At 47.6% G+C, this 25,961-nt stretch overlaps 2 protein-coding genes across 6 annotated transcripts; both read left to right on the top strand.

The window, feature by feature from the left end:
• KCNJ4 (potassium inwardly rectifying channel subfamily J member 4) lies at positions 1-25,051 on the top strand. Of its 5 annotated transcripts, none has more exons than XM_048834060.2 (5): positions 1-634; positions 1,437-1,655; positions 14,643-14,893; positions 20,466-20,651; positions 23,201-25,051. In XM_048834060.2, exons 4-5 carry the CDS (start codon positions 20,614-20,616, stop codon positions 24,528-24,530), a joined length of 1,368 nt encoding a protein of 455 aa, XP_048690017.1. In that variant the 5' UTR covers positions 1-634; positions 1,437-1,655; positions 14,643-14,893; positions 20,466-20,613; the 3' UTR covers positions 24,531-25,051. The 5 variants fall into 5 exon arrangements, with proteins under 5 accessions (XP_048690017.1, XP_048689999.1, XP_048690008.1 ...); XM_048834042.2 differs by having other exon boundaries at positions 2-634; positions 23,195-25,051; XM_048834051.2 differs by lacking the exon at positions 1,437-1,655 and having other exon boundaries at positions 2-634; positions 23,195-25,051.
• On the top strand, positions 16,676-17,830 carry LOC125628791 (endosome-associated-trafficking regulator 1-like). The gene has a single exon (XM_048834061.2). The coding sequence runs from the start codon at positions 16,676-16,678 to the stop codon at positions 17,828-17,830; it is 1,155 nt and encodes a 384-aa protein (XP_048690018.2).
• Positions 25,052-25,961: the final 910 nt, after the last annotated feature.

The raw sequence follows: 25,961 nt of genomic DNA, 5'->3' as shown, positions 1-25,961 counted from the left end.
TGTGTATCCATGGCTCTGAGATCACATGTGAGGATGGGCTAAAGTAGCGGAAAGCTGTTGGATTCTACCAGAGAGTTACTGACTTCTTAGCTACAGACTGTATAGCAATCTAAGAGAGAATGAGAGGGAGGAAGGAGAGAGGAAAAAATAGAATGGAGAAAAAGAGCGACTGGAGAAATTGTAAAATAGAGACAAACTGAGGGGGGTGGGAGTGGGGGGCGGGGAAAGTGACAACCAGACAAAAAAAGAGAAAGAGGGTGATAAACAGACAGAAGGGAGAAACCGGTTCAAGAACTCATCGACAAGCTGCAGACAAATAAAGCTTATGAAGGATGGAAATTCCTCAAAACAAAAAATGCTAAAAAGGGGGAGATACAAAGTGCAGGAAAGAGAAGGAGATAGAAACAAATGAGGGAAAGTTAGAGCATGCCAGAGGAAATTCTTAGGAGGAAGAACTAGCTACTTGAAAAATAGTGAGGAGACAGAAAAAGAGACTAAAAGGAGAGAGACCCCCAGATTCCTTAAATCCAGGCTCGGTGACAGATTTCATGGTGGGATGAAGAAATCTCCCTCTTTTCCCTTTCCCTGACTTTTGGCTCTCCAGGACTCAAACAGGGAATAACACAGGACCTGGGTAAGAAATTATTATGGTTATTAGCCTCATTATAATTTTCCAGGATTTTTGCTATGCTAATAATGCATAATTTCATATGAATTATCGATGCAAATATATAATAATTATAAGTATGTGTGTGTGTATATACACGTATTTATGTCTGCATATATGTGTGTGTGAGGGGGGTTGTGTGTGCATATATAAATATATATAATAAACTGTGTGTGTGCATATATAAAATAAAGTGTAAGAGTGAGTGTGTGTGTGTGTATAGTTAGATAGACAGGTAGATATACACACACACACATATAGTTAAAGCTCCATAACTTTCCCTCCTTTTTTGACCTGGAATGTCAACTTTGGTTACATTTATGTGACTTTTTATTGTTAGCCGCAAATAATTTTTTGACGGCTCCCCTTTACAAGTTGTTTTTTGTTTTCTCTGTCTCTCACCCCCAATTGCTGGCACCCTCCACTTCTTCTGTGTGCCTCTCCAATCCATTTCCCTAATCAAGTCTAGAGATGAGGAGCTGGATTCCTTGTGGATGTGCTCAAAAACTCGGGCACTTCGGGGCACATGCCGGTTCTCTCTCTGTGAAGCTTGTCAGAATCGATAATCAATACCCCACACCCCTCTGTCCAACCTCTTCTAGGTCACTGATTGTCTGTGTTGCTGATCTAATTGGCAGAAATGAAGCCCAAATAAGCAGTCTAAAGAGGCTTCAAACTCTTGAGTTTCTTTGAAGCTGAGGAAGCAGCCAGCAAAATGCCAGGGAAAGTCTCTGCTCCATCTAATCTCTCCCTCTCCCTGTGTTTCTAGTGCATCCATCACTACAGTGCGTTGTGTTGTCAGAGCGTGTGGGTGAACCTGGCATGTCTCATGTGAACTCCTGCTGCCACCCCCCACCGTGGAGGTCCCTCCTGTACACATTGGACACTGCATCCTCATTAGTGGGCAAATTTCAGAGGGGCTCCCTCTGCTAGGAAGCTGACGTATTCCATCGCCAGAGTCCATCCATTCCCACATCACTTGATGGAGGTAGGAGGTGACAGCCATGGGTTGATGTCCCAGTTAGATTATTCCATTGTAACATACCCAGGAAGCACTGGTAATGAATGACCCAAATGGCTAGTAGGAGAGACATCTAAGGGCTGGTCTAAGCACAGGTTTTGTGCTGTGGTATCTGTTGAGAAACTGATGTAATTAGATCAGTGGGACCCCCATTCCTACCATGGGCACAATTATTCTGGTATAAAATTGCTTACGCTGGTATAGCTTATTCCTGGAAATTTACCAAAGCAAGCGACAGTGTTATAAGGTACCTTTATACTGGTGCAGCTGTATCCGCACTAGGGGTTGTACTGAGTGATCAGATATAGCAGCACAAAAACTGCATTGCCGACCTTATAGAGCCAAATCCCATTCGCTTTACTCAGCTGAGCAGCCCCATTGACTTCAGTGAGGAGATAGTGACGTCAGTGTGCAAGGAGAGTAGGGTTTGGCCCGAAATGTATTTGAATGGGTGACATATGGCAAACAAAGCCATCCCCTTCCAATCCATGGGGCACAGTGCTAACATGGGTGCTAAAATGGACGGGGGCCCTTTGAAGTGCCCTGGCCTTGCTGGGAGGATGGAAAGAGAATAGTTTCCCTTCAGGATCTGCTCTTCACCTGCTGTGTTCTGAGGTGTAAAGCAGATGGGACTGGATATAGGAATTAACCTTTGGGGTTTTCTCTTGAAATCCCATTGAGTAATTTTTTTTCATTTGATCAAAAATGGAATGTGCTCTCACCCTCTCAAATGGGCAACGATCCATGGAAGGAGGGTGGCAATCTATGCTGGAATCCCCGTCATTGGAGGTTTTTTTCAGACCACCCTGGACAAACACCTGTCAGGGATGCTCTACGTTTACTTGGTCCTGTCTCAGCACAGGGAGCTGGACTTGATGACCTCTCAAGGTCCCTTCCAGCCTTACCTCTCTATGTTCTATGGATGTCAAAACTGGTGTTCCGTGTGGTCAGGTGAGGGAGAGAACCAGGGCCAGCGGCTGAAAGGGCCCAGAGGCCAGTGGCAGTGACAGTCAACTTGTTTCTTCCTTGTGCACATATATCCTCCCCATGGCTTCCAAGGGTGGAGGGGAGAATGGTTAGATTTACCTATCTATGTCCATGCACGTGTACAGTGTCATTATATTGCAGATTCTCGGGGCTGTGTGGTCTCAAGGCTCCTGACTTTGGAAGAAGGTTCCTGGGACACCATGCTCTGAGAGGGGTGGGCTCTGATTTCCTCTTGTTTGAAGTCTGTGTGTGGATATTGGGGGGAGGCTCTATTCTCACTGCATCATTACCCAAGTGAGGGCCTTGCTGTCTGCCCCTCCCCTCCTCAAAGCCCATTTGGGCCCCTGCACTTTTTGTGTACAAGGGACAGAGTTGATGTGCGTCAAGCCCATTTGGTGCAAACTGAGTGCAAACGTGTTTGCTTGTCTAAACGCAAGCTTTGCCTAGACACTGCCAGTCCTTGCCCAGCACAGTGTGCCAAGTTATTGTGCACCAGCCTGATTGTGAGCAGAAGCGAGCGATGCCTGGGTGCAAGTAAGGTTAAGCAATGAATATTGGCCTCTGTGCTGTATGAAGCCTGCACACCATCTGTCTCCCTTGCAAGGGGGCAGAGTGAAAACAGGGCGGTTTTGGTATGCTGCAGGGGCGTGACTGACAAGACCTGAGCACGGTCCTCATCATGCTAATGGAGCTCCTAGCTCTCTGCTCCCCTTAGGTTTTTCTGCTGAGGAGATCACGGTTGGGAGCAAGCTCAGGATGGAGAGATGGGAGAACTCAGCTAAGCTCCCGTTCTCCCCACCCTACTCACACAGGAACCTCCATTCCTCAGGTTCCTGTCTAAAATGCTGCGTAGATCTATCTGGATGGGCCCTGGTGCTGGACAAAGAAAGCAACATCCCCATTCTTGTACATATATTATTTATTATTTGCATTACTATAGCTCCCAGCGGGGCTAATTATGAATCAGGGCTCCGTGGTGCTAGGGGCTGTACAAACACAGAAATCAAAATCCATTTGGTTTCCCTGTTTTATGAGGCCTTGTCCACCCTGCCCATGTGGTGGGAGCTAGAAGGATTGGCTGCATTGTGAGGGAACTATGTGATAACATGGAGTAAGTGGTAGGGGGTTCTGCCCCCTTGAGATCCAGTGGAATATGGGGTTCCAGGTTTTAATAAATGTTTCCTAAATAGGGGGTTCCTTAATACTGAGTTTGGCTGTCACAGAAGGAATTGAAATGTGCCCCGCTGTTGATTTAGTAAGTGGAAATGGCGCCCCCACAAGGGATGAGTGATCGAAACATGCAGCCTACTGCATGTAGCTGTTGACAATAATAATCGTACAGGGGACACACATTCTTTAAAGAGAGAGCTGTTCTGGTGGGGATAGGAGGGGAAGAGGAAGGCGAGAGAACGGGAGGAGATAGAGAGGAAGGAGACAGAGGGAGGAGAAGGGGTTGAGCTGGAAAGGAGGAGCTCTATTTCCTTCTCCTCTCTCTTTGTCCCTCCTCTCCTCTCCTCTCCTCTCCTCTCCTCTCCTTTTTGGAGGCCAAAACTGACTGGTGTGATCAGTTGTTTCAATTCTGAGACTAGCAGAGGCAGCAAACCCCACCCCTTACAGCATCCTCATGTAATTTGCAAGGAAAACTGACTTTTTTCAAATCAAAACTATCTTCTGTAAAATGTGTGAGGTGCTCAGGAAAACAAGAGGCTACTGCACAGTGCAAACCCCTTGCACCACACTTTGCCAATGCACCTCAGTCTTTCTTCCTCCCCACCCTGCCCTACAGCTCTGTGAGTGCTCCTCAGCTTTGCCTCACAACTCCTGTTTGTTTAAAACAAACAAAAGGAAATATTTTTTCACACAGCACACAGTCAACCTGTGGAACTCCTTGCCAGAGGATGTTGTGAAGGCTAAGACTATAACGGTTCAAAAAAGAACTAGATAAAGTTTATGGAGGATAGGTCCATCAATGACTATTAGCCAGGATGGGCAGGGATATTATCCCTAACCTCTGTGTGCCAGAAGCTGGGAATGGGCAACAGGGGATGGATCACTTGATTATTACCTGGTCTGTTCATTCCCTCTGAAGCACCTGGTATTGGCCACTGTCAGAAGAAAGGATACTGGTCTAGACGAGCCTTTAGTCTGACCCAGTATGGCCGTTCTTATGTTCTTATTCCAGTCCTGGGGGATCCTTCATGCATCTCTTCCAGGGCCCCAGGTTATTACTCTGCCAATGTACTCCTTATGGATCCACTCCCTTTTGGCTAATAGCTACTGTAAATCATTCTGCAGTTTCACATGGAGAAATTATTCTTCATTTCTCCCCCTATGACTATGGTGCATGGGGTGACAGGTACAAAGTATCTGCTGCATTCCATCTCAGAGGCAGCTGCATTTCAGTGGTGAGATCACTTTGGAGGGTACCAGGAATTGGGAGAAGGACATAGCAATTGACACTGTGCTCCCCTGTGACCTACACTCATGGCACATAGCCTTATGCATACACATTCTAGACTGGTTAATAGGAGTCTGACCTCAGCAAGTTCCAATTCTTCAGTGTTGTGACGTTATTTAGTTGTATTAGTTTAATCAAATGGAGCAGCCTGTGATCAATAGATGGCTGCTTGTGTCTTAGTGATCAATCCCTTATTCATAAATGTGTAGCTTCCCGGCCTCCTGCTAGCACTTATTTTCTGTGAAAGGTAAAAATTGAGGGGAAGCAATTTCCCCATTCCTCACAGCCCTGCAAAACTATCTGACAACAGGTTAACAGCATTAGAATATACTGACTGTGCATGCTTAAAGGTAGTGGAGGGCTCTTTGATTTTGTACATGAAGGCTGAGCAAGATCCTATGGCTGGAAGTTGGAATTAGACAAATTCAAACTGGGAAAAAAGGTGCAGATCTTTCCCGGGAAGGGTAATTAACCAGTGACACAGATTACCAAGGAATGCAGAGGCTTCTCCATCACTTGAAGATGGTAAATCAAAACAGGAGGTCTTTTCAAAAGATATGCTCTAGTACAGAGATTCCCAAACTTTTTTGCTGAGCACCCATTTGGAGATTTATGTCCCGTCGGCACCACCTCTCTCAGGGGAAGGGGTGCCCTATATTCACAGGGGTGACAGGTGGGGGGCAAGAATGCCCGGTACCCATAGGGATGGAGGGAGTATTCACCATGTGGCAGTTGAGGAAGTCTTCCACTCTCTGCAACAGTCAGGTGGTCTCAGCTGCCAGGACCCGTCTCTCTGCCTGTCTTGCTCCCTGCCCCAGGTAGGAAGCAAAAGGGGCCATGCTGAAGGGCCGGGGTCAGGAGGGGAGCAGAAGGCTGTACCCATGAGTACTGCCTCCCTGCCAGTGACATCCCCCTGCCAATGCCCCCGACCCTTCAGCACTGTCCATCCACTTCCCCTGCACTGTCTCTGTCTGACAGAGGCTCTGTGCCAGGGGTTGCGCTGAAAGGCCGCAGTCAGGAGGGGACCCTGTCTGACAGGGATCTGTGCTGAAGGGCCAGGGTCTGGGAGAGGTTCTGTCTGGCAGCAGGGTCAGCGCTCCCGAGATGCATCCTTTGGCTTTTGCTCACAGTGTCCCCACTGGCCTCCCCAGCAGAGGAAGGTAGCTGCCAGTTGGTGGCTGTGGCAGATGGGCATAGAGCCTGTTCCCAGCAGCTGAGACCACCTGTGCTCCCCTCCCCACAGCTGATAACCTTGTCACACCTCCCCAGGGGGGAGTGCCCCACAGTCTGAAAACATCTGTTCTAGTTCAAACGCCAGTTGTTGAATTTGACATAGGAATCATTGGCTGAAATTCTATGGCTTGTGTTATGTGGGAGGTCAGCCAGAGGGTCACAGTGTCCCTGGCCTTGGAATCTATGACTGTGTGAAAATACAGAGTGGCAAGGAATCCTGCCACCAAACTAAAAAGTTCAAATGTTTCGAAACCACAATCCAGCTCCCCAGCAGTTGTAAATGGGTGAGGAGCTGAGGAGCTGCCCCTGTGACTCTGCACTGCAGTTTTATTTCTGTGGCAACATGTCCCCTGAAATGTTTCACAGATCAAATAATTCTGGTGTCAACATGAAAAAGGCAACTTCCCCCTCCCCACCCCCTTATAAAAACTGGCCTGTAACCCCCGCACTCCTGACAATGGGATGTAGCACAGAGGCGATGGGCAGCCAACCTCAGAATATGCAAGCCACTTAATGGATGCTGTGACATTCCCAGCCCTGATGCAAGAGAGATCATTACTGGTGCAGGGTGGAGTTTAACACAGTCAAACGTCCTGTCAGTTTCACCTCTTCCCTTTCCCTTCCTGTGCATGGATATGCCAGCCCACTCTACTTTTCCATCTCACTTCCACTCTCTTTCCCTGGCTTTCTCTCTATCTACCTTTTTCTCTCTCTTTCACTCCCTACCACTTCACAGCCATTGCAAGTGGCCCACATGCACAGAGGGGATCAAGGGCGAAGGTTTCTTTCTTTCTTTATTCTTTCCCATTGATAGCAGAATGAAGAGGCTGCTTTTGAAACTGGGGCTGACAACTGAGTAGTTCAGAGTTTGGTTATGTCATAGAATCTGATAGGTTTCAGAGTGGTGCCATGTTAGTCTGTATCAGCAAAAAAACCGAGGAGTCCTTGTGGCACCTTAAAGACTAACAAATTTATTTGGGCATAAGCTTTCGTGGGCTAAAACCCACTTCATCGGATGCATGCAGTGGAAAATACAGTAGGAAGATATAGATATATATACAGAGAACAAGAAAAAATGGGTGTTGCCATATCAACTGTAACAAGACTAATCAATTAAGGTGGGCTATTATCAGCAGGAGAAAAAAAGCTTTTGTAGTGATAATCAGGATGGTCCATTTCCAACAGTTGACAAGAAGGTGTGAGTAACAGTAGGGGAAAAATTAGCATGGGGAAATAGTTTTACTTTGTGTAATGACTCATCCACTCCCAGTCTTTATTCAAACCTAATTTAATGGTGTCCAGTTTGCAAATTAATTTCAATCTGCAGTTTCTCTTTGGAGTCTGTTTTCAAAGTTTTTTTGTTGGAGAATTGCGACTTTTAGGTCTGAAATTGAGTGACCAGAGAGATTGAAGTGTTCTCCGACTGGTTTTTGAATGTTATAATTCTTGATGTCTGATTTATTCCATTTATTCTTTTACGTAGAGACTGTCCAGTTTGGCCAATGTACATGGCAGAGGGGCATTGCTGGCACATGATGGCATGTATCACATTGGCAGATGTGCAGGTGAACGAGCCTCTGATAGTGTGGCTGATGTGATTAGGTCCTATGATGGTGTCCTTGGAATAGATATGTGGACAGAGTTGGCAACGGGCTTTTGTCATAAATATAAAGGGAAGGGTAAACCCCTTTAAAATCCCTCCTGGCCAGAGGAAAAATCCTCTCATCTGTAAAGGGTTAAGAAGCTAAAGGTAACCTCGCTGGCACCTGACCAAAATGACCAATGAGGAGACAAGATACTTTCAAAAGCTGGGAGGAGGGAGAGAAACAAAGGGTCTGTGTCTGTCTGTATGCTGCTTTTGCCAGGGACAGAACAGGAATGGAGTCTTAGAACTTTTAGTAAATAATCTAGCTAGGTATGTGTTAGATTATGATTTCTTTAAATGGCTGAGAAAAGAACTGTGCTGAATAGAATGACTATTCCTGTCTGTGTGTCTTTTTTGTAACTTAAGGTTTTGCCTAGAGGGATTCTCTATGTTTTGAATCTAATTACCCTGTAAGGTATCTACCATCCGGATTTTACAGAGGTGATTCCTTTACTTCTATTAAAAGCCTTCTTGTTTTTTCATTGTTCTAAGATCCAAGGGTTTGGGTCTGTGGTCACCTATGCAAATTGGTGAGGATTTTTACCAAACCTTCCCCAGGAAATGGGGTGCAAGGGTTGGGAGGATTTTGGGGGGAAAGACGTGTCCAAACTACGTTTCCCAGTAAACCCAATTAAAGTTTGGTGGGGGCAGTGGAAATTCCAAGGGCAAAGGGTAAAATTAATTTGTACCTTGGGGAAGTTTTAACCTAAGCTGGTAAAAGTAAGCTTAGGAGGTTTTCATGCAGGTCCCCACATCTGTACCCTAGAGTTCAGAGTGGGGGAGGAACCTTGACAGTTTTGTTGAAAGGATAGGTTCCTGGGTTAGTGTTTTTGTTGCACATCTGCCAATGTGATACATGCCATCATGTGCCAGCAATACCCCTCTGCCATGTACATTGGCCAAACCGGATAGTCTCTACGCAAAAGAATAAATGGACACAAATCAGACATCAAAAATTATAACATTCAAAAACCAGTCAGAGAACACTTCAATCTCCCTGGTCACTCAATTTCAGACCTAAAAGTTGCAATTCTCCAACAAAAAAACTTCAAAAACAGATTCCAATGAGAAACTGTAGAAGTGGAATTAATTTGCAAACTGGACACCATTAAATTAGGCTTGAATAAAGACTGGGAGTTGATGGGTCATTACACAAAGTAAAAACTATTTCCCCATGCTAATTTTCCCCCTACTGTTACTTACATCTTCTTGTCAACTGTTGGAAATGGGCCATCCTGATTATCACTTCAAAAGCTTTTTTTCTCCTGCTGATAATAGCTCACCTTAATTGATTAGTCTCGTTACAGTGTGTATGGCAACACCCATTTTTTCATGTTCTCTGTATATATATATCTTCCACTGCATGCATCCGATGAAGTGGGTTTTAGCCCACGAAAGCTTACGCCCAAATAAATTTGTTAGTCCACAAATACTCCTCGTTTTTTATAGAATCTGATCTTAACCACATTTTAAGAGTTAGTCAAACTTTTTCTTTTCTTTTCAGTGTAGTTGTAGCCGTGTTGGTCCCAGGCTATTACAGACACAAGGTGGGTGAGGTAATCTCTTTGGTTGGACCAACTTCTGTTGGCGAAAGAGACAAGTTGCCCACTTCACATTCAACGGCCTCTTGCAATGTGTGTAAACTCCATATGCGTAACAATCTGTTCTACCTTGTATTTTGCTGCAACATTCTTGAGTACTCTGAAGAAGAGCTCTCTGTAGATCAAAAGCTTGTCTCTTTCACCAACAGAAGTTAGTCCAACAAAGGATATTACTTCATCCACGTTGTCTTTCTTTCCATCAACAGTCATTGCTTCTTTTTTCTCTAATCTTAGTTTCCTATCCCCTTGTGTGTTAGACCATCCCCTTTGGAGTAAAGGAGAGTGTTTCTGGAAAAGGCATTCTAAAAATTACACCAAAATAGGAAAGTATAATCTGCCCCCATTATCTGTGTGAGTTTCTCAAGTGAGCAGCAGCCTGGGGTTGTATTTCCATGAAGATGTGACAGTTAAGGTGAGACAGCATTTGCTTATGTATCCTGAAAGCACCCTCTTTTATGGTTTCTGGAGACCCAACACACATCACATTGCCAGCAAACATAGCAATCAGCTCAAATGTTATGCATAGCACAGAGGTCGTAGGAGGTGATACTATTGGCACAACTAGGTACAAAGGCAATAAATGTGTAGAAAATAGGAATGCAGCCCAGAATCCCAGGAGAGATTATAATAAAACATCACAGTGGAGGTAAATCATAGGTGTACAAACATTGCTACTATGTGCTGTTCCTAACATGGGTGCATCTACAGTATCACTGCTGGTTTTGCTGTGCATGTCTGTTCTTGCTGAGTCTGGAACTGTAGGCTCAGTGATCCCTATCGTGTTGGAAATCCACAGTAGGGTTACATGCAATCTGAATGTCTGCTGCATTCCAGCCCAGAGGTGGCTGCATTTCAGTGGTGGAGCATCAATTCGGAGAGTAGCAGGAAAAGGGACAAGGGGCATTGCGCTCCCCCATCCATAGTGAACACACTCAGTTCCATCGGATAGGACATAGCCCACTACATACACATTCTAGACAGAGGTGGTAGTGATCTGCCCTCAGCAAACGCCAACTCTTCCATGCTGTAACATTATTTAGTGATATTAGTTTAGCTGGACTGAGCAGCCTGTCATCATTAGATAGCTGCTTGCTCTAAATCATCAATCCCTTGTTTATAAATGGGCAGTTCTGCAGCCTCCCAGTGACACTGCTTATGATGATTTTTGAGGTGTGGGGCAACTTGGCGGAAGTAACTTTCCCATTTCTTATTGCACTGCAGCATGGAGGAGGGGTTACGTTCATATCACATGAACAATGGTACTGCTAGGGCCTGCTTAAAAGTCACTTTTCCTTTGCTGATGTTTTGCGACTAACCCTGTCATATCAGGCTGTGATCTAGTACCAGTGCTGCAAACCATGACTGCCCAGGATAGGAGGTACCCTTTCTTAGCAGTGTGGAAGAGTGAGATGAATGTCTTTTTTGTAATTACCTACCCAATAAACATACTTATTAGTAATTGATGATCAGTGATCAGGGCTCTGTTATGCTAGGTGCTCTATATACACAGAGTGAAAGACATGTATTCTCTGTTGCCATAACTCCCTCTCTCTCTTTGCCCTTTGTACTCCTTTCTCCATCTCTTTCTCCCCAGCTTACCTCTCTCTCCTGACCCTAGCCTTCCCTGATGTCTTGCTTGCTCTCTCTCTCCCCCAATTTTGGAAGAAGTTAGCTTTTTAACATTTGCCCCAATACCTACCACATACCCTCTCTCAACCATGATGCACAGTGGCATATTCTCTTTCCTCTCAGCAGAGAGACGCAGGGAGCACTAGAGTATGTGTCTAGTTGTTTCAGAGTGATCTTTGCATGACCCATGCAAATGGTGCCTCAGTTGACATGGGTTGTGTGTGTTGGGGTGGGAGGGAGCTGGCAGAAGCCAGAGGTGGCTGAGAATGCTTAACCTTTTTGCATCTTTCCCTCTGACTTTGTCATCCAGGGGATCTTTGTGTACATCCCTTTCTAGCTGTGTTTTCTTCCTCTCCCTCCCTCAGCATGTGGGCTGATCGCTGCTCAAACTTTTAATTCAGATGGTAATTGGAATAATAATACAGGCAGAGCCCTTCTGGCTCTGTTGCTGCAGCTGGCTTCAGGGAGCTATGAATAGCTCTGAGTCACACGCACAGAGCTGGTTTCACATCAGATCATTTTGTTTTGTTTTCATATTCCCCATCCCCATCCCCGGGACTTCAAAGAAAAAAAGTTCCCCCTCTCACACTACCCCGCAATATAACTCAGGCAAAAGTATGTCAATAAAATCTCTATTTGGGTGCCAGAGAATGGGATGCCTAAAGAAATCAGTCGATTAATGAGGGTTTGGGGGGACGGATGGGGATTGCAGGCATCTATTTATAATGATGGAAAGAAAAGGCATACGTGCATGTGTAAAAATAGTGCACAGTTGATTGCAGCTTCCTCCGCTTACCTTCCACCTGTCACTTTTCTTCTTGGATTGTAAGATGTTTGGGGTAGGGAGTGTCTTTGCTTGTGTTTTGTACAGCACCTAGCACAATGGGACCTCTGTGTGCGACTGTGATATATAAGAACAACATAATGTAAAAATAGCCATACCAGGTCAGACCAGCGATCCATCTAACCCAGTATTCTATCTTCTAACAATGGCCAATGCCAGATGCTTCATAGGGAATGAACATAACAGGGCAATTATCAAGTGGTCCATCCCCTGTCATCCAGTCCCAGGTTCTGGCAGTCAGAGGCCTAGGGATGCCCAGAGCACAAGGTTGCATCCCTGCCCATCTTGGCTAATAGCCATTGATGGACCAATCCTCCATGAACTTATCTAATTCTTTTTTGAACCCCATTATAGTTTTGGCCTTCACAGCAGCCCCTGGCAATGAGTTCCACAGGTTGACAGTGTGAAAAAGTACTTCCTTTTTGTTTGTTTTAAACCTGCTGCCTATTAATTTCATTGGGTGACCTCCTGGTTCTTGTGTTATGTGAAGAGGTAAATAACACTTCCTTAGTCACTTTCTCCACACCCTTCATGATTTTATAGGCCACTATCATATCTTCACTTAGTCGTCTCTTTTCTAAGTTGAACAGTCCGAGTCTTTTTAATCTCTGCACACCTGGAAGCTGTTCCATACCCCTAATCATTTTTATTGTCCTTCTTTGTACCTTTTCCATTTCTAATCTATCTTTTTTGAGATGGGGCGACCAGAACTGCCTGCAGTATTCAAGTTGGGGGTGTACCATGGATTTATAAAGTGGCATTATGATACAGATGCTCCCCGACTTACACAATCATTCCGTTCCGGAACGCTTTGCGTAATTCGAATTTTGCGTAAGTCGGAAACGTATACCCGACCATTACGCAAAAAAAAAACCCCAAAAAACCAAACTCCTATTTCTAGCTTATGGAACTTTTTCCGTAAATGCAGATTTGCGTACGTCAGGTCTTGCGTAACCTGGGGAACGTCTGTATTTACAATCTTATTTTTATCCCTTTCCTAATGGTTCCTAACATTCTGTTAGCTATTTTGACTGACGCTGCACACTGAGTGGATGTTTTCAGAGAACTCTCCACAATGACTCCAAGATCTCTTTCTTGAGTGGTAACAGCTAATTTAGACCCCATCATTTTGTATGGATAGTTGGGATTATGTTTTCCAGTGTACATTACTTTGCATTGATCAACATTGAATTTCATATGCCAGTTTGTTGCCCAGTCACCCAGTTTTGTGTGAGACCCCTTTGTAACTCTTTGCAGTCTGCTTGGCACTTAACTATGTTGAGGAATTTTGTGTCATCAGCAAAATTTGCCACCTCACTGTTTACCTCTTTTCCCAGATCATTTATGGATCAAATAATAAATAATACTAAGGGATCTGAGTTCTATGTGCAGTTCCAAAGTTCTATGCCCGCTGTTTCTGTGACGGTCGAAAGAACCATAGATCTTTTCCACATGATCAAATTCTATATCCGTAATTCACCTGCTGTGCAGCTCCAGCCGTGGTAGCAATGGCAGGAGTACTATGGAATGCAGGGCTCAGAGCAGAGTTAGACAACACAGTGGTGAAAATGTCTGGGCCGTGTACACACTTGTGCTGTCACCATTGCAGTCACTGATGGAGGTGCACCAGTGGTGAATTATAGCTATGAAGTTTCCTTGCGCAGGCATAGCCAAAGTGCACAGCAAAATGGCAACCAGGAAATCCTTGGTGGCCACAGATTTGTTACAACATTATTGGCATCACCAAATACAAGGCCTAGGAGGGAGAGGATTAACTTGAAGAGCTGCAGGGGGGGGCGTGTTTCAGGCTGCTGATGAAATCAGGGCTAGAGAGGGTGACTTAGTGGTTTAAGTGTTATCCACACTAGGAGAGTGAGGTCTTTGTCCCCCTCTGATGGATGGCACACGTGAGAGGTTAGTGGGTCAGCTAAATCCAGGGAGTCAGTCCTATAGCTCACATGGTAGCAGATCATGCTTTTAGGTGCTGAAGGCCTAGGGCTCGTACCTGGCTGAGGTAACATTGCTCTTGTAACCCATACCTATAGGGAAGGTTACAAGAGCAATGCCCAATGTGGAGCTTGAACTTCTATAGCCCTCAAAGGCTTAAGATGAGCAGCCCCAAGCAGCAAAGTCTGTAATCCCCACTAGCAGAGAGGAGATTGCTGTCTTTCTCAGAGGCATCAGGTATGAATCTCCTAGATTTTCCCTCCATAACCGTTGGTTTGAATCCTATCAGGCTAGAGTCAGCCCTTCATCTTTCTGAGGTAAATAAACCCTGTGTGGGTGGGTGTGTATGGATAGATGGGGGGAGGCGGGGCAGTGTTTTAGATGAGACCTTCCTGTTTCCTCTCCATGGGCAGTAAACCCCTTGGCACTTTTTGCATGAGTAGACTTCAGTGTCTGTGCCCGCAGGCAGTATGCCCTCTCCTTCACTGTGGTGCAGCGCATTGCACGCCAGCTGGCTACCACCCTCCTACACCAGAGATGACTGCGGTTCGGTGGTTCTGCCGAGCTATAAAGCCTTTAGAGATTAAATGTACTATATTTTTGTCCCCAGGGAACCATTTGGCTCTTTCTTCTGCTACTGTAATACCATTAAAAATAAATCGTAGATCTGATAATGCCCATGAGATTCAGATTAAAGTGGATCACATGGTGCTTTCTGAAGACAAGACAGAGATCTCTGAGGTGGCCCTGACATAGAGAAGCTGGTCATTGACCACGGGGTAGTGTCATGGCAGACTCTGAAGCAGCACCTGCAACAAGGCACTGAGCGACAGCTGCCTCCCATCCCTGGACGAGTCGCTGGTATGTTTCTTTCTCTTCCAGGTTATGATAGACGTTGGGGGGGCATATCCAGATGGAAACAGCTAACGAGTTTATTTCTGTCTTGCTCCTGATTTGGGTAGCTCCGGGTTTTGTGATTCTACGGCTTCCCTTTTCCAGTCAGGGGAGTGCTGATTCAGACTGCCACACTACCTCTCTGGGCCTATCCTGGCCAGCCTCTCAGTGGGTCATGCAGTCACATAGCACTCTGGCAATCCACTCAGTCTCCTCTCTGGTCCTCTGGGCTGGCCCAAGACACGGTCCCTGCCCCCTCAGAGGAAGCAGCATCATAAATGCATTTAGACGAGTTGTCCCAGTAAACCAATGAAATCCTATCACCGGGCAATGACACACCCGGTGTGTTAAGCCTAGGACGCATGTAGGGTTTTCAACAATCCCGTATTACAAGGGATGTCCCTTATTTAAATAGATAATTGCCTGTCCTGTTCTTAATTTCCATACAACAAGATCAGGAGTTGCTGGGTGCTACAAAAGCAGCAAGAAATATGCCTGGCGAATGTAGATGAGGACTGCGTATTTATTATTAATAATGATGATAATAATTAATATTGGGAGGTGGGGTGGGGGTGCTAAGAAAACAGTCCCTTATTTTTTACATAAATGTTGGCAACCTTAGACACGGGTGATTGAGCTATCCACACACATTGAGGGTTTCTGGTGACATCCTGTAATCCTGAGAACAAAGCTCAGCTCACCTGATCCTTGGGAGAGATAAATTGAGTCAATCACAGTTTCCCGGGATTGTGGTTGTTTATAACAGAAGGTTTTCATCACCAGATTTTGACACAATGCATGTTTTTATTAAAATCAGATCCAAATTCTTCCCCTGGCCCTGATCCTCATGAACCTCCCTCCCCACCATTGTGGCCTTATTCCTTTACCATGAACATCCTCACCTAATGCCTTACAACCCTGGCATGAATCCTACTGGTCCAAATTCCCATGCTATGTACCCTTTAGTGACCTTATCTTCCTGCCATGAGATCCTTCTGCAATGATCCCCTGGCTAACCCTTAGTCTTGCCAATAGCCCATTGACCATGATCCCCTCTGCCTTAAGGCTCCTGCTTTGAATTCCCCCTCCTCGTTACTCTATTCCCCCTGCCCTGATCCCAAAACAGGAGATAGATCATTTGATGATTACCTGTTCTGTTCATTCCCTCTGAGGCACCTGGCACTGGCCACTGCCAGAAGACAGGATACTGGGCTAGATGGACCTTTGGTCTGACCCAGTATGGCCATTCTTATGTTCTTATGATTTCAGATTGCTTTGCATAAACTCATTTGCATGTCAAGGCTATTAATGAACAACCCCATGGCTGTGAGGCCCAGAGTATGGGACTGGGATATCAGAACTGACCTGGCCTATCCTACACTTGACAGTTATTTGTATAGTTCAGTCTCATTGGCTAAAATGCTGTGAACATTGATCTGGCTGTTTCTCTTTCCCCTGGCTGCGAAGTCACAACATAAAATGCAGTTGTCTGATGACATCACAAACCTAGGTGACTTCTGCTCCCTCCATTATTAAAGCTACAGACACATGCACACCCAGAGATGATTTAAGTACAGATACTTCTGTAACTCACTGTCATACTTTGAATGGTGCCTAGGCTAAGACAACTGCTACAGAGGATGGCACAACAGTGGACGGCTCAAACAGCCCTGTCACAGAAGAGATGTGACCTGTGTTGGAGCTAATTTGCAGACTGCTACTTCTGTTGGAGTCTACAGCACTTCAAAAATGCCACGGCCGCTTTTCCCCTCAGGAACATTGGAGAGGGCCTGTCCACAGTCCCAAGGCCTAGCTAATGAGGAGGGGGAGGAACCCATATGCTGTTACCCGCATCACCCGCCACCTCCTCCAGACCATACTAAGAGCCTCATCAGCCCAGGGGACAATCATCTGGAAGATCCAGAGGGAGCCATTCCATTTTCCTTAAAGGGATTTGCAAAAACGAAAACTCGTGGCACAGCAAAAGAAGAAGAGTCGAAAAATAGAATGTTCGCAAAGAAATTGGCCAGACACAATCTAGGCCTTGAAGATGACTCCTTATCTCCAGAAGCACTGGGCTTGAGCTTGGAATTTCAGGAACCATTTTACAAAGACCTGGAGATGTGTGATACCTTATCAGATGATGAGGATGATGACTGGGGTGGGAGCTATCATCACCCTGCCCTTGAAAAAGCCCGTAAGTCCAGGTTTGCCAGCATGTCACCTTGTAGCCCGCACGATTCTTTATATCACAACACAGCCAGACAGTTGGGAATTGAGACATTTGCTCCCTGCCTCTATCCCAGCAACTTGTATGTTTCCTGCACAGCTCATGACAAGGCACCTGAAAGTTGTGCTCTTCATGAAGAATCCATAGGAGACAGGGAGTATCCATCTCTGCAGCTGAGCTATGAAGAACTCAGAGAGGAGAATTCCATGCTCAGGAGGAAGATCAAAAGTATCCAGAGCTTCTCAGAAAGTCAGACACGCATGGTGAGAAACCTGGAGAGAAGACTGAGAGCCAGTGTGGTCAAAGAGGAAAAAGAGGCTCAGGGTTTAGAATCCATTGTCCATCAGGCAGAACGGAATCTGCAGGGGATGGCCCAACGGGCCCTGAAGGCAGAAAGTAAGGCTGCAAAGCTGAAGCAGGAGATGTCCCTTCTCCAGGTGGAGCTGGAGAGCTTCAAGGCAGAGAATGACGTGCTGCGTGCAGGCCAGTCTGCCAGCCTGGGGGCAGTGCAACAAAATGTAGACGTTGCCTTGCAGAATCTCTGCCAGGTTATAGCCAATGCACACTTGTCAATCAAACAGCTGGTCTCAGGAACGGAAATGCTGCATTATGTGGCTGACCTCCTGAAATCCATAGACAAGATTTCTGAAGTCAAAAAGGAAGATGATGCATGAAACAGCACTTAGGGTGCTCCCACTTGTGAGTGTATAGACTGAGATCACATTGTTCCCAGACTGCAATCAGTCATGCAATGTTTGCTTTCACATGCTGAAATGTTGCGTGTCTTCAAATAGGTGGCCTTTATCCTTCCCAGAAGTACTTTTATTGTAATTAAATATGAATTTCATGTACTAATGGAGTGTTAGCCTCCGGTGCTCTGTTTCAACAGTGCAGTGCTACAGGCTGGGAGAACCAGCTCTTTGTTCTGTCCTCGACAGAGGTCCCGTGTCGAGGTATTTTACAGGCTTTGGGCTACAAACCAGAGCCCACATTGGGAAGGTGGTGGCACAGAGGCTCGGTACCAGCAGAAGGCCCTGCAGATGCACTGGCTGACTCAACCAGAGTTCTTTCACGGGAGCTGGGGCAGAGCACGCCAGAGGGGGCTGTGTTATCCTTTATCAGATAGCAATCTACACTCCCACCTGGCTTATTTGTGCTGGCTGGCACAGAAGGTGGCTGGGCCTCAACTCTGTGCACATCTCACCTGTCCCTCTCCCCCTGCCCCCGTTGGTGGCTTGGGGAATGGAAGGAACCAGAGTTCTGGGCATGTTTGCATAGGGTTACAACGAAGGGAAAGCTCCTTATACCCTCTTAGCACTTCCCTTGAACTCAGGGTCAATCACAGTCTGTCCCTTTAGATGCAGAGGGTTCCTCTCCCTGGAACTTTTACATCCATGCATGGATAAGGACGAGAGAGACTTGCTCAGTAACCTTTATGAATTTGTTAAATATCCAAGTGTGAGCTGAGACAATGTCCCTTTCTTCACACTACTAGCTCCAGTGCGGCCTAACTGTGTGTGAAAATGCTTTGATTTCCATGTCCTTGTCCCATGGCAGAAAGGGAAAGTGCTGAGATTTAGCCATCACGGTAGCTGTACTATCTCAAGAAGGGGATGCTCCTCCTCCCACTGCTAGACCTGCGTGTGTTGATGTGGCAACCCTAACTCTGAATCTCCTACCTATTGCAGTTTGCTAAAGAATATACAGCACAGGCATCTATTTTACTAGAATTTTCTCAACAGCTTTAATGCTCTTGGCCACCAGGGAAGGGTGGCAAGTCTCCAGCCCCTGATGGAGCTGGGTGGGGTGGCTCTCAAGTGGCTGTGTTTATTTCTGCCCAGGTAGGCTAAGAGGGTAATTATGGACAATTATTTGTCTTCACCTTGAGCCCAGCCAGTAGAGTACCCAAGGTTCTATCATGTCTTCACTGCTGTTCACTCATGATTCCATTCTGTCCATGCTCCTCTTCAAGTGGCCATGTATGGATGGTCTCAGATACCAAAGTGCCTGAGCAACATTTTTATCTGGCTGTGAGGCAGCTGGTTGAAACTCAGCCCAGCCAAGCCAGAGGTAGGAGGAAGTGTTTTGAGGAGCTGGCTTGTGGTTTGTCCATGTTCATTATTCAGGGAGTGTGTCCACCACTAGTTAGCCAGAAGCAGAACCTGGGGATCACCCTTAGCAGCGTGGAACTCCATTTTGCACCAGTGATCAGAAGCGGCTATTACTGTCCCTGGCTTAGAAACCCAGATGTTTCGCTTAGACTTGGACTGTGACCAAATCATGCACCATGCCTTTCTCACATCCAGGCTAGTCCACTGTAATGTGTTCCTAATCACGCTTTCCTTGAATTTGCCCTGGAAAAATGGTTGCTTACTTGCTCCTGATGATGGGAGTGGGCTGGTTATGCCTGCATTCTGCAATGGCTGCCAGGAACCCAAAGAGTACAGTGCAGGATTAGCACTGGTCCACAAAGCCCTTCCTCATCTAAGAGTCATCACCCCTTGCAGTATGTTACTGCAGCTCCAGTCAGCCAGGACAAGTTGATTCTTGGTCCTTCGGGTTCATGGTTCTTTGGTTTAATCAAGACCAGGCCAGGGGCATGGCTTTCTAAGTCCACTGAACCCTCTGCAGCTGGTTGTCTACCAGAGTCCTTCCTTGGCTGCTTTGGGGGCATGTTGTAAGGCCTGTTTATTACTGCAGCCTTGTCCCTATCTCTGGGTACCTCCTGAGTATCACTTTGCTTTTTTGTATCCGTTAACCACTTTCCTTCTCTGTCTTTGGGGTGTGTTCACTAGGAAGCGTTCCCTTTTGCCTGGGGTGGTGGAGGTGGTTTGCCTGAAGGCTTCTGAGCTCCTTTAGCCCTTGTTTTTGGTGTATTCTGACCATCTGATCTCTAATCACCATGTAAGCTTTTATGTTACTGTAGTACATAATGCTAGGTGGCTTAGAAAAGTGCTAAATCGTGGGTTCTTGACCTGGGAGTTATGACTGACCTGCCCTTCCCATATTGCTAACTGGGAGGGGAGACTGGGTTAGGTACACGGGAGCCTTGGGGGCTGTGGTATGGCAAAGGGGGCTGCAGTATGGTGATTGCTGGGAACTGCTGTACTGTCTGTATAAATCAGTTCTTTATACCTGTTTTTACAACTAGTGGATTGAGACCAAGTCTTGGCGAGATAGAGCAACATTATGAGGCCTCTCCTGAGTGATCACAGAGACCTGGGAACTCCATGCTCTGCTCGCTTGGCCAGGGACTGCTCTTTTTGGTTGTCATGTTGATGGGATTTTCCTTTGTTGTTTGTCTCTAAGGTGTGTGCTCAGCACCAATCACAGGTATGGCTGGAGCCACAGCTCATCAGGGGTGGGTCCCAGCCTCACCTGGTCCCATGTGAGCTCCGCTGTTTGAGACTCGTGACACGTACAACTCCCACTGCATTTCACGATCTGAGATACCCTGATGATAAAGCGAGCCATGGGTAGCGTCCGAGTTAACAGGTGAGTGACCCTTTCTCAAAGGCTGTCATCATCCTTGGGATTATGGGATTCCTTGCCCAACCCCTTCTCCCCTCAGCGGCATGTGTGTCTCTTTAAATCTATTCCAAACTACACCTCATCACTCCCCACAGTGTCAATGGCTGCCAGGCCACACCTGCTCTGCTTCCCCTCTCCAAGTTTATGGCCCTTTTCCCCTGCTCCCACCTTATTAGGAATGTGCCACACATATGTGAGGAGTTACCAGTTCTCAGCCAGATCAGTCCCTTTAGTGGAAAGGGGAAGCAGATGAGGGGAAGGTGACGGGCTGAGGCAGTTGCCCAGCAAGAGGGGAGATGAATTACAGATTTCTGCCTGTAATCATCAGGAGATAAATGCCCACCTTCCTTAGACCTCACTTTGCCCTTCCCAAATGAACGGAAGAGGGTGAATGATTTGGGAGATGATTATTATCGCCTTGAAGGGACCCCCATGTTTGATTCATGAGGCATCTCAGGAACAGTTAGAGACGGGGTCAAGGAAGCCATCTTGGAGAACTCCAGATGGTATGCTAACCTAGGGAGATCAATGGAGTACAGAGACGGTCCTTGAAGGAGAGGCACTGAAAGCCAGGATGCCCCCTGTGGGCTCCCTCCTCCTGAAAGTCTATCAACTTAATTCTACCAATGGTCAGAGCATCCACTCTGATTATGGGATCAGGGAACAACTGTGATGTCATAGAGAGCCTTATGTGACCTAACAGTAGCAGCTTTCTTCCTGACAGGGAGCAGGGAAGTGGTTGGGATATTCTGAGGGAGAGGGGAGCGTGAGAGCGGGACAAGCAGCTCTCAGAGAGAGGGAGTTTCTCACAGGGAATCTGCCAGCACTTTGGCTGTTGTTGATCTCTAAATTACACCTTTGGCTCTGGATACAGGATGCTGGGAGCCATGTTCGTTGCTGTGGCAACAGAATTGTCCTGAACTCAGGAAGTGTATAAACATTGTCACAGATGCACAATTAGATCAGTGAGGAGAAGGCAACAGAAAATAGAAACTTCCAACCTTATATAATTCAGGGCCAAAATGTTATAAGATCCCAGGCCCTTGTGCTTAGTCTTCTCTGCTGGCTGCATCTGCACCTCATTGTAAATTAAGACTCGCGGGGCTTTGAGGTATTTTCTCAGAGTTAAGGCAAGTCAAGATTTCAGTGTTGTGAGCTTCCTCACAGTGGAGTTCAGTCAGGACTTGGGTAGAATGAGTTTCCTTGCAGCAATGCTCTGCAAAATGTCCAACCAGGGATCCACCAATCTTTAGAGCCCTGCGTGGATACAAACACGTGTATCTGCATCCAAGCTGTGACCTGCACAATTTATCTGCGGATATCCGCAGATTTGCAGGTCTCTACACCGGGGGCCGGGCTGAGGCTCTGAGGTACCGCACCCCCCCGCCCCACCGGAGCCCAGTCGGGGAGAGCCACGCAGGCAGCTGTGAGGAGCCCGCCTGGAGTTGTGGACCCTCCACCTGCCCTTGGCCAGGCGGGGAGTCTGAGGGGCGGGGCCACAGCCGGGAGCTGCTCTTAGGTCCCCCCCGCATCACGGGCAGGTGGAGGGTCCGCCACGGCTCCTCACGGCTCCCCAGCTGGGCTTCACGCGGCCTGGCCTGGGGCGGGGGGTGACCTGGGGAGCTGTCCGAGGGGTGCTCGGGCCCCCAGCCCAGGGCAGGTGGAGGGTCCGCCGCAGCTTCCCGCAGCTCCCCGCCTGGCTCTGACTGTGGCCGGGCTGCTGCTCCGAGCTGGCCGGAGCCAGAGAGCTGTGCTGGCAGCTGACTCCCTCCACCTGCCCCGGGCGAGGGGCCCAAGCAGCCCCCAGCCCCTGTCCCTGCCCCGCAGGCCTCCCGCCCAGGACAGGTGGGGCAACCCAGGCTCCCCACAGCTGCCCGTGTGGCTCTCCCAGACCGGGCTCCAGTGGGGGAACGGGGGGGGGCCTCAGAACCGCAGCCCAGCCACAGTAAGAGCCAGGGGGGCAGCCGCAGAGGACCTTCCACCTGCCCTGGGTGGGGGGCCCGAGCAGCACCCGGTCCCTGCCCCCCAGACCCTGCACTCAGTTCCTCACAGCTGCTCGCCCGGCTCTTACCGTCAGAGCCCTTTGTGGATACATTTGCATCCACATCCGCGCTGCTGTCCATGGACATAAAGCAGAAACTTGTGGATTTGCAGGGCTCTACCAATCTTACTGCCGTGTCTTGGTAGAACCAGCTGGGGAATCCAGTGTTGTGAACTTCCTCATGACAGTGCCCTGTCAGGACTCCAACACTTCCTCACAGCAGCATCCTGACAATGCCACAGAGGACCCAGACAGTGCCAGAGGAGGACTCGTGCTCTTCCTCAGAGCTCTCCCTTGGCAGTGCCCAGCTAGCCACAACTCCAGTTGTTTCCACTTCTTCACAGCAGGGCTTTGTCTCTGAGAGCATGAGCTTCCTCCTGGGGAGCCAGTGACCCTGTACGTGCTCAGGTTCCCCCCCACACACACTCTTTTTGTTTATACCTCAGCAGTTTTTTTTCTCTGAAAGGTACAGCATTGTCTCAACTGAAGAGGATGGGCACAAGGTCTCTGCTCTGGGCAACATGAATGGGCACAGCTGGAATGGGAAAGGACATGTCCCCAGGCGGAAACGCCGTAACCGTTTTGTGAAGAAGAATGGCCAGTGCAACGTGTACTTTGCCAACCTGAGCAACAAGTCTCAACGCTACATGGCCGACATCTTCACCACATGTGTGGACACTCGCTGGCGCTACATGTTTATGATCTTCTCAGCAGCCTTCCTGGTCTCCTGGCTCTTCTTCGGCTTCCTCTTCTGGTGCATTGCTTTCTTCCATGGTGATCTGGGTGCCACTGGGGTGGGCGGTGTCCCCAGTACTGCAAAACCCTGCATCCTTCATGTCAATGGCTTCCTAGGAGCCTTTCTCTTCTCGGTGGAGACACAGACCACCATTGGGTATGGGTTCCGTTGTGTGACTGAGGAGTGCCCGCTGGCCATCATGGCAGTAGTGGTCCAGTCCATCGTCGGCTGTGTCATCGACTCCTTCATGATCGGCACCATCATGGCCAAGATGGCGCGGCCCAAGAAACGGGCCCAGACCCTCCTTTTCAGCCATCATGCTGTCATCTCTGTGCGCGATGGCAAACTGTGCCTCATGTGGCGAGTGGGAAACTTGCGGAGGAGTCACATTGTGGAGGCTCATGTCCGGGCTCAGCTCATCAAACCCTACATGACACAGGAAGGTGAGTACCTCCCGCTGGACCAGCGGGACCTCAACGTGGGCTATGACATAGGCCTTGACCGCATATTCCTGGTGTCCCCCATTATCATTGTCCATGAGATTGATGAGGAGAGCCCACTCTATGGAATGGGCAAGGAGGAGCTTGAGATGGAGGACTTTGAGATTGTTGTCATCCTGGAGGGGATGGTGGAGGCCACAGCCATGACCACCCAGGCTCGCAGCTCCTACCTGGCCAGTGAGATCCTCTGGGGCCACCGTTTCGAGCCTGTGGTCTTTGAGGAGAAGAACCGCTACAAAGTGGACTACTCACACTTCCACAAGACCTACGAGGTGGCTGGCACCCCTTGCTGCTCAGCCCGGGAGCTGCAAGAGAGCAAGATCACTATCCTGTCTTCTCCGCCACCTCCTAGTGCCTTCTGTTATGAGAACGAGTTGGCCTTAGTCAGCCAAGATGAAGATGAGGATGAGGATGAGGTGGAAGTGGGGCCCGGGTTAGGAGGAAGCACCAAGAAGGATGGAGGAGTCATCCAGATGACGGAATTTGGGAGTCACTTGGATCTGGAACGGCTACAGGCTACCATCCCCCTGGACACCATCTCCTACCGCAGAGAGTCAGCCATCTGACTCCTCCTGCCTTTCCATTCCACATCTATTGCCCACCATCTCCTTCTCCCTTTCATTCCAGTGCTTAATTGAACTATTCCCCAGAGAACCTCCTTTGCCTATGTCTCAGCCCCTGAGCATGTACAGTGTGAGACATGTTCATGTTTCCAGTGGGCACAACCCACACTGGAACAGACTTCTTGCAACCAGATGGGAGAGCAATATGTGTATTTTGAACTCCCACATTGACAGCTGATGTGAGGGAATGCCCCCACAAGCCCCACCACTGTTTGGGGCTGGAACCATGGGAAGACAGGCTTGGACCCAAAGCAATCACCTCAGTACAACCGTTGGCCACTAAATGGGTCCAGCTTGTTACCAGGGACAAAGTAGGCTATAAATGCCAACCAAACTGGGAGGCCAGGAGAATCTGGGGGTCATGGGGAAAGAGTGAAAAGGATCCGGGAAGTGGGGTGTATTTTGCATGTTTTTTGCTTGTTGTACATGATATTATTGTATATAAAACAGATCAAGAACCAAAATCCATATTCTTCCATTTAAAATCCTAGATCAGGAGTCAAGGACTCAGTAGCCCTCTTGACTCTCTCTCTGGCCCTTGGCATCCTTGACTCTCAGAGGCAGGTTGACTCCACCTACCCATCCCAAGTCTCCCTTGGTTCTTTTTAAAAACTATTCCCGACTTTTCCCAGAGACACCCACCAGAGGAGGCAGAGCTCTGTGTGTGCAGAGGGAATGTTAACTGGGGCAGTGTCTGGATGACAGACAAATGACTCGTTCAGGACAGTGGTTCCTCCACAGACTCTTTCCACCTCCTCTGTCCTCCTCCCTCTGTGAGCAGCTGTACAACAGCTGTAACTATTTATTTTTAAAAAGAAAAGGAGTACTTGTGGCACCTTAGAGACTAACCAATTTATCTGAGCATAGGCTTTCGTGAGCTACAGCTCACATGAGCTGTAGCTCACGAAAGCCTATGCTCAGATAAATTGGTTAGTCTCTAAGGTGCCACAAGTACTCCTTTTCTTTTTGTGCTGTAGCTCACGAAAGCCTATGCTCAGATAAATTGGTTAGTCTCTAAGGTGCCACAAGTACTCCTTTTCTTTTTGTGCTGTAGCTCACGAAAGCCTATGCTCAGATAAATTGGTCAGTCTCTAAGGTGCCACAAGTCCTCCTTTTCTTTTTGTGAATACAGACTAACATGGCTGCTATTCTGAAACCTATTTATTTTTAATAAAGTATAATGCCCCAGGGGAAGTCTGGAAAGAAGAGAGAGAAAGAGACCCCATGGCTGAGGTAGTGTGCAGTATTATTACTGCTAGGATCTATTTGATATTTATATTGCAGTAATGCCCGGGAGCCCCAATCAGGGCCACATTGGCCTAGGTCCTGGAGATGCCCATACGAAGATGGACCCTACCCTAAAGAGTTTGCAGT

Source organism: Caretta caretta, chromosome 1 (genome assembly GCF_965140235.1).
Source record: "Caretta caretta isolate rCarCar2 chromosome 1, rCarCar1.hap1, whole genome shotgun sequence".
In the NCBI taxonomy this organism is placed as follows: domain Eukaryota; kingdom Metazoa; phylum Chordata; order Testudines; family Cheloniidae; genus Caretta; species Caretta caretta.
The sequence above is the reverse complement of the archived record's forward strand: the minus strand, read 5'-3'. Positions and strand labels throughout refer to the sequence as shown.

What these genes read in the sequence shown, in the direction of transcription:
- LOC125628791 (XM_048834061.2), top strand. Translation starts at nt 16,676, where the DNA reads ATGCCACGGCCGCTTTTCCCCTCAGGAACATTGGAGAGGGCCTGTCCA.
- KCNJ4 (XM_048834058.2), top strand. Translation starts at nt 20,614, where the DNA reads ATGATAAAGCGAGCCATGGGTAGCGTCCGAGTTAACAG. An exon ending in GGTAGCGTCCGAGTTAACAG is followed by an intron (nt 20,652 to 23,194) that starts GTGAGTGACCCT and finishes TTTCTCTGAAAG; the next exon opens with GTACAGCATTGTCTCAACTG.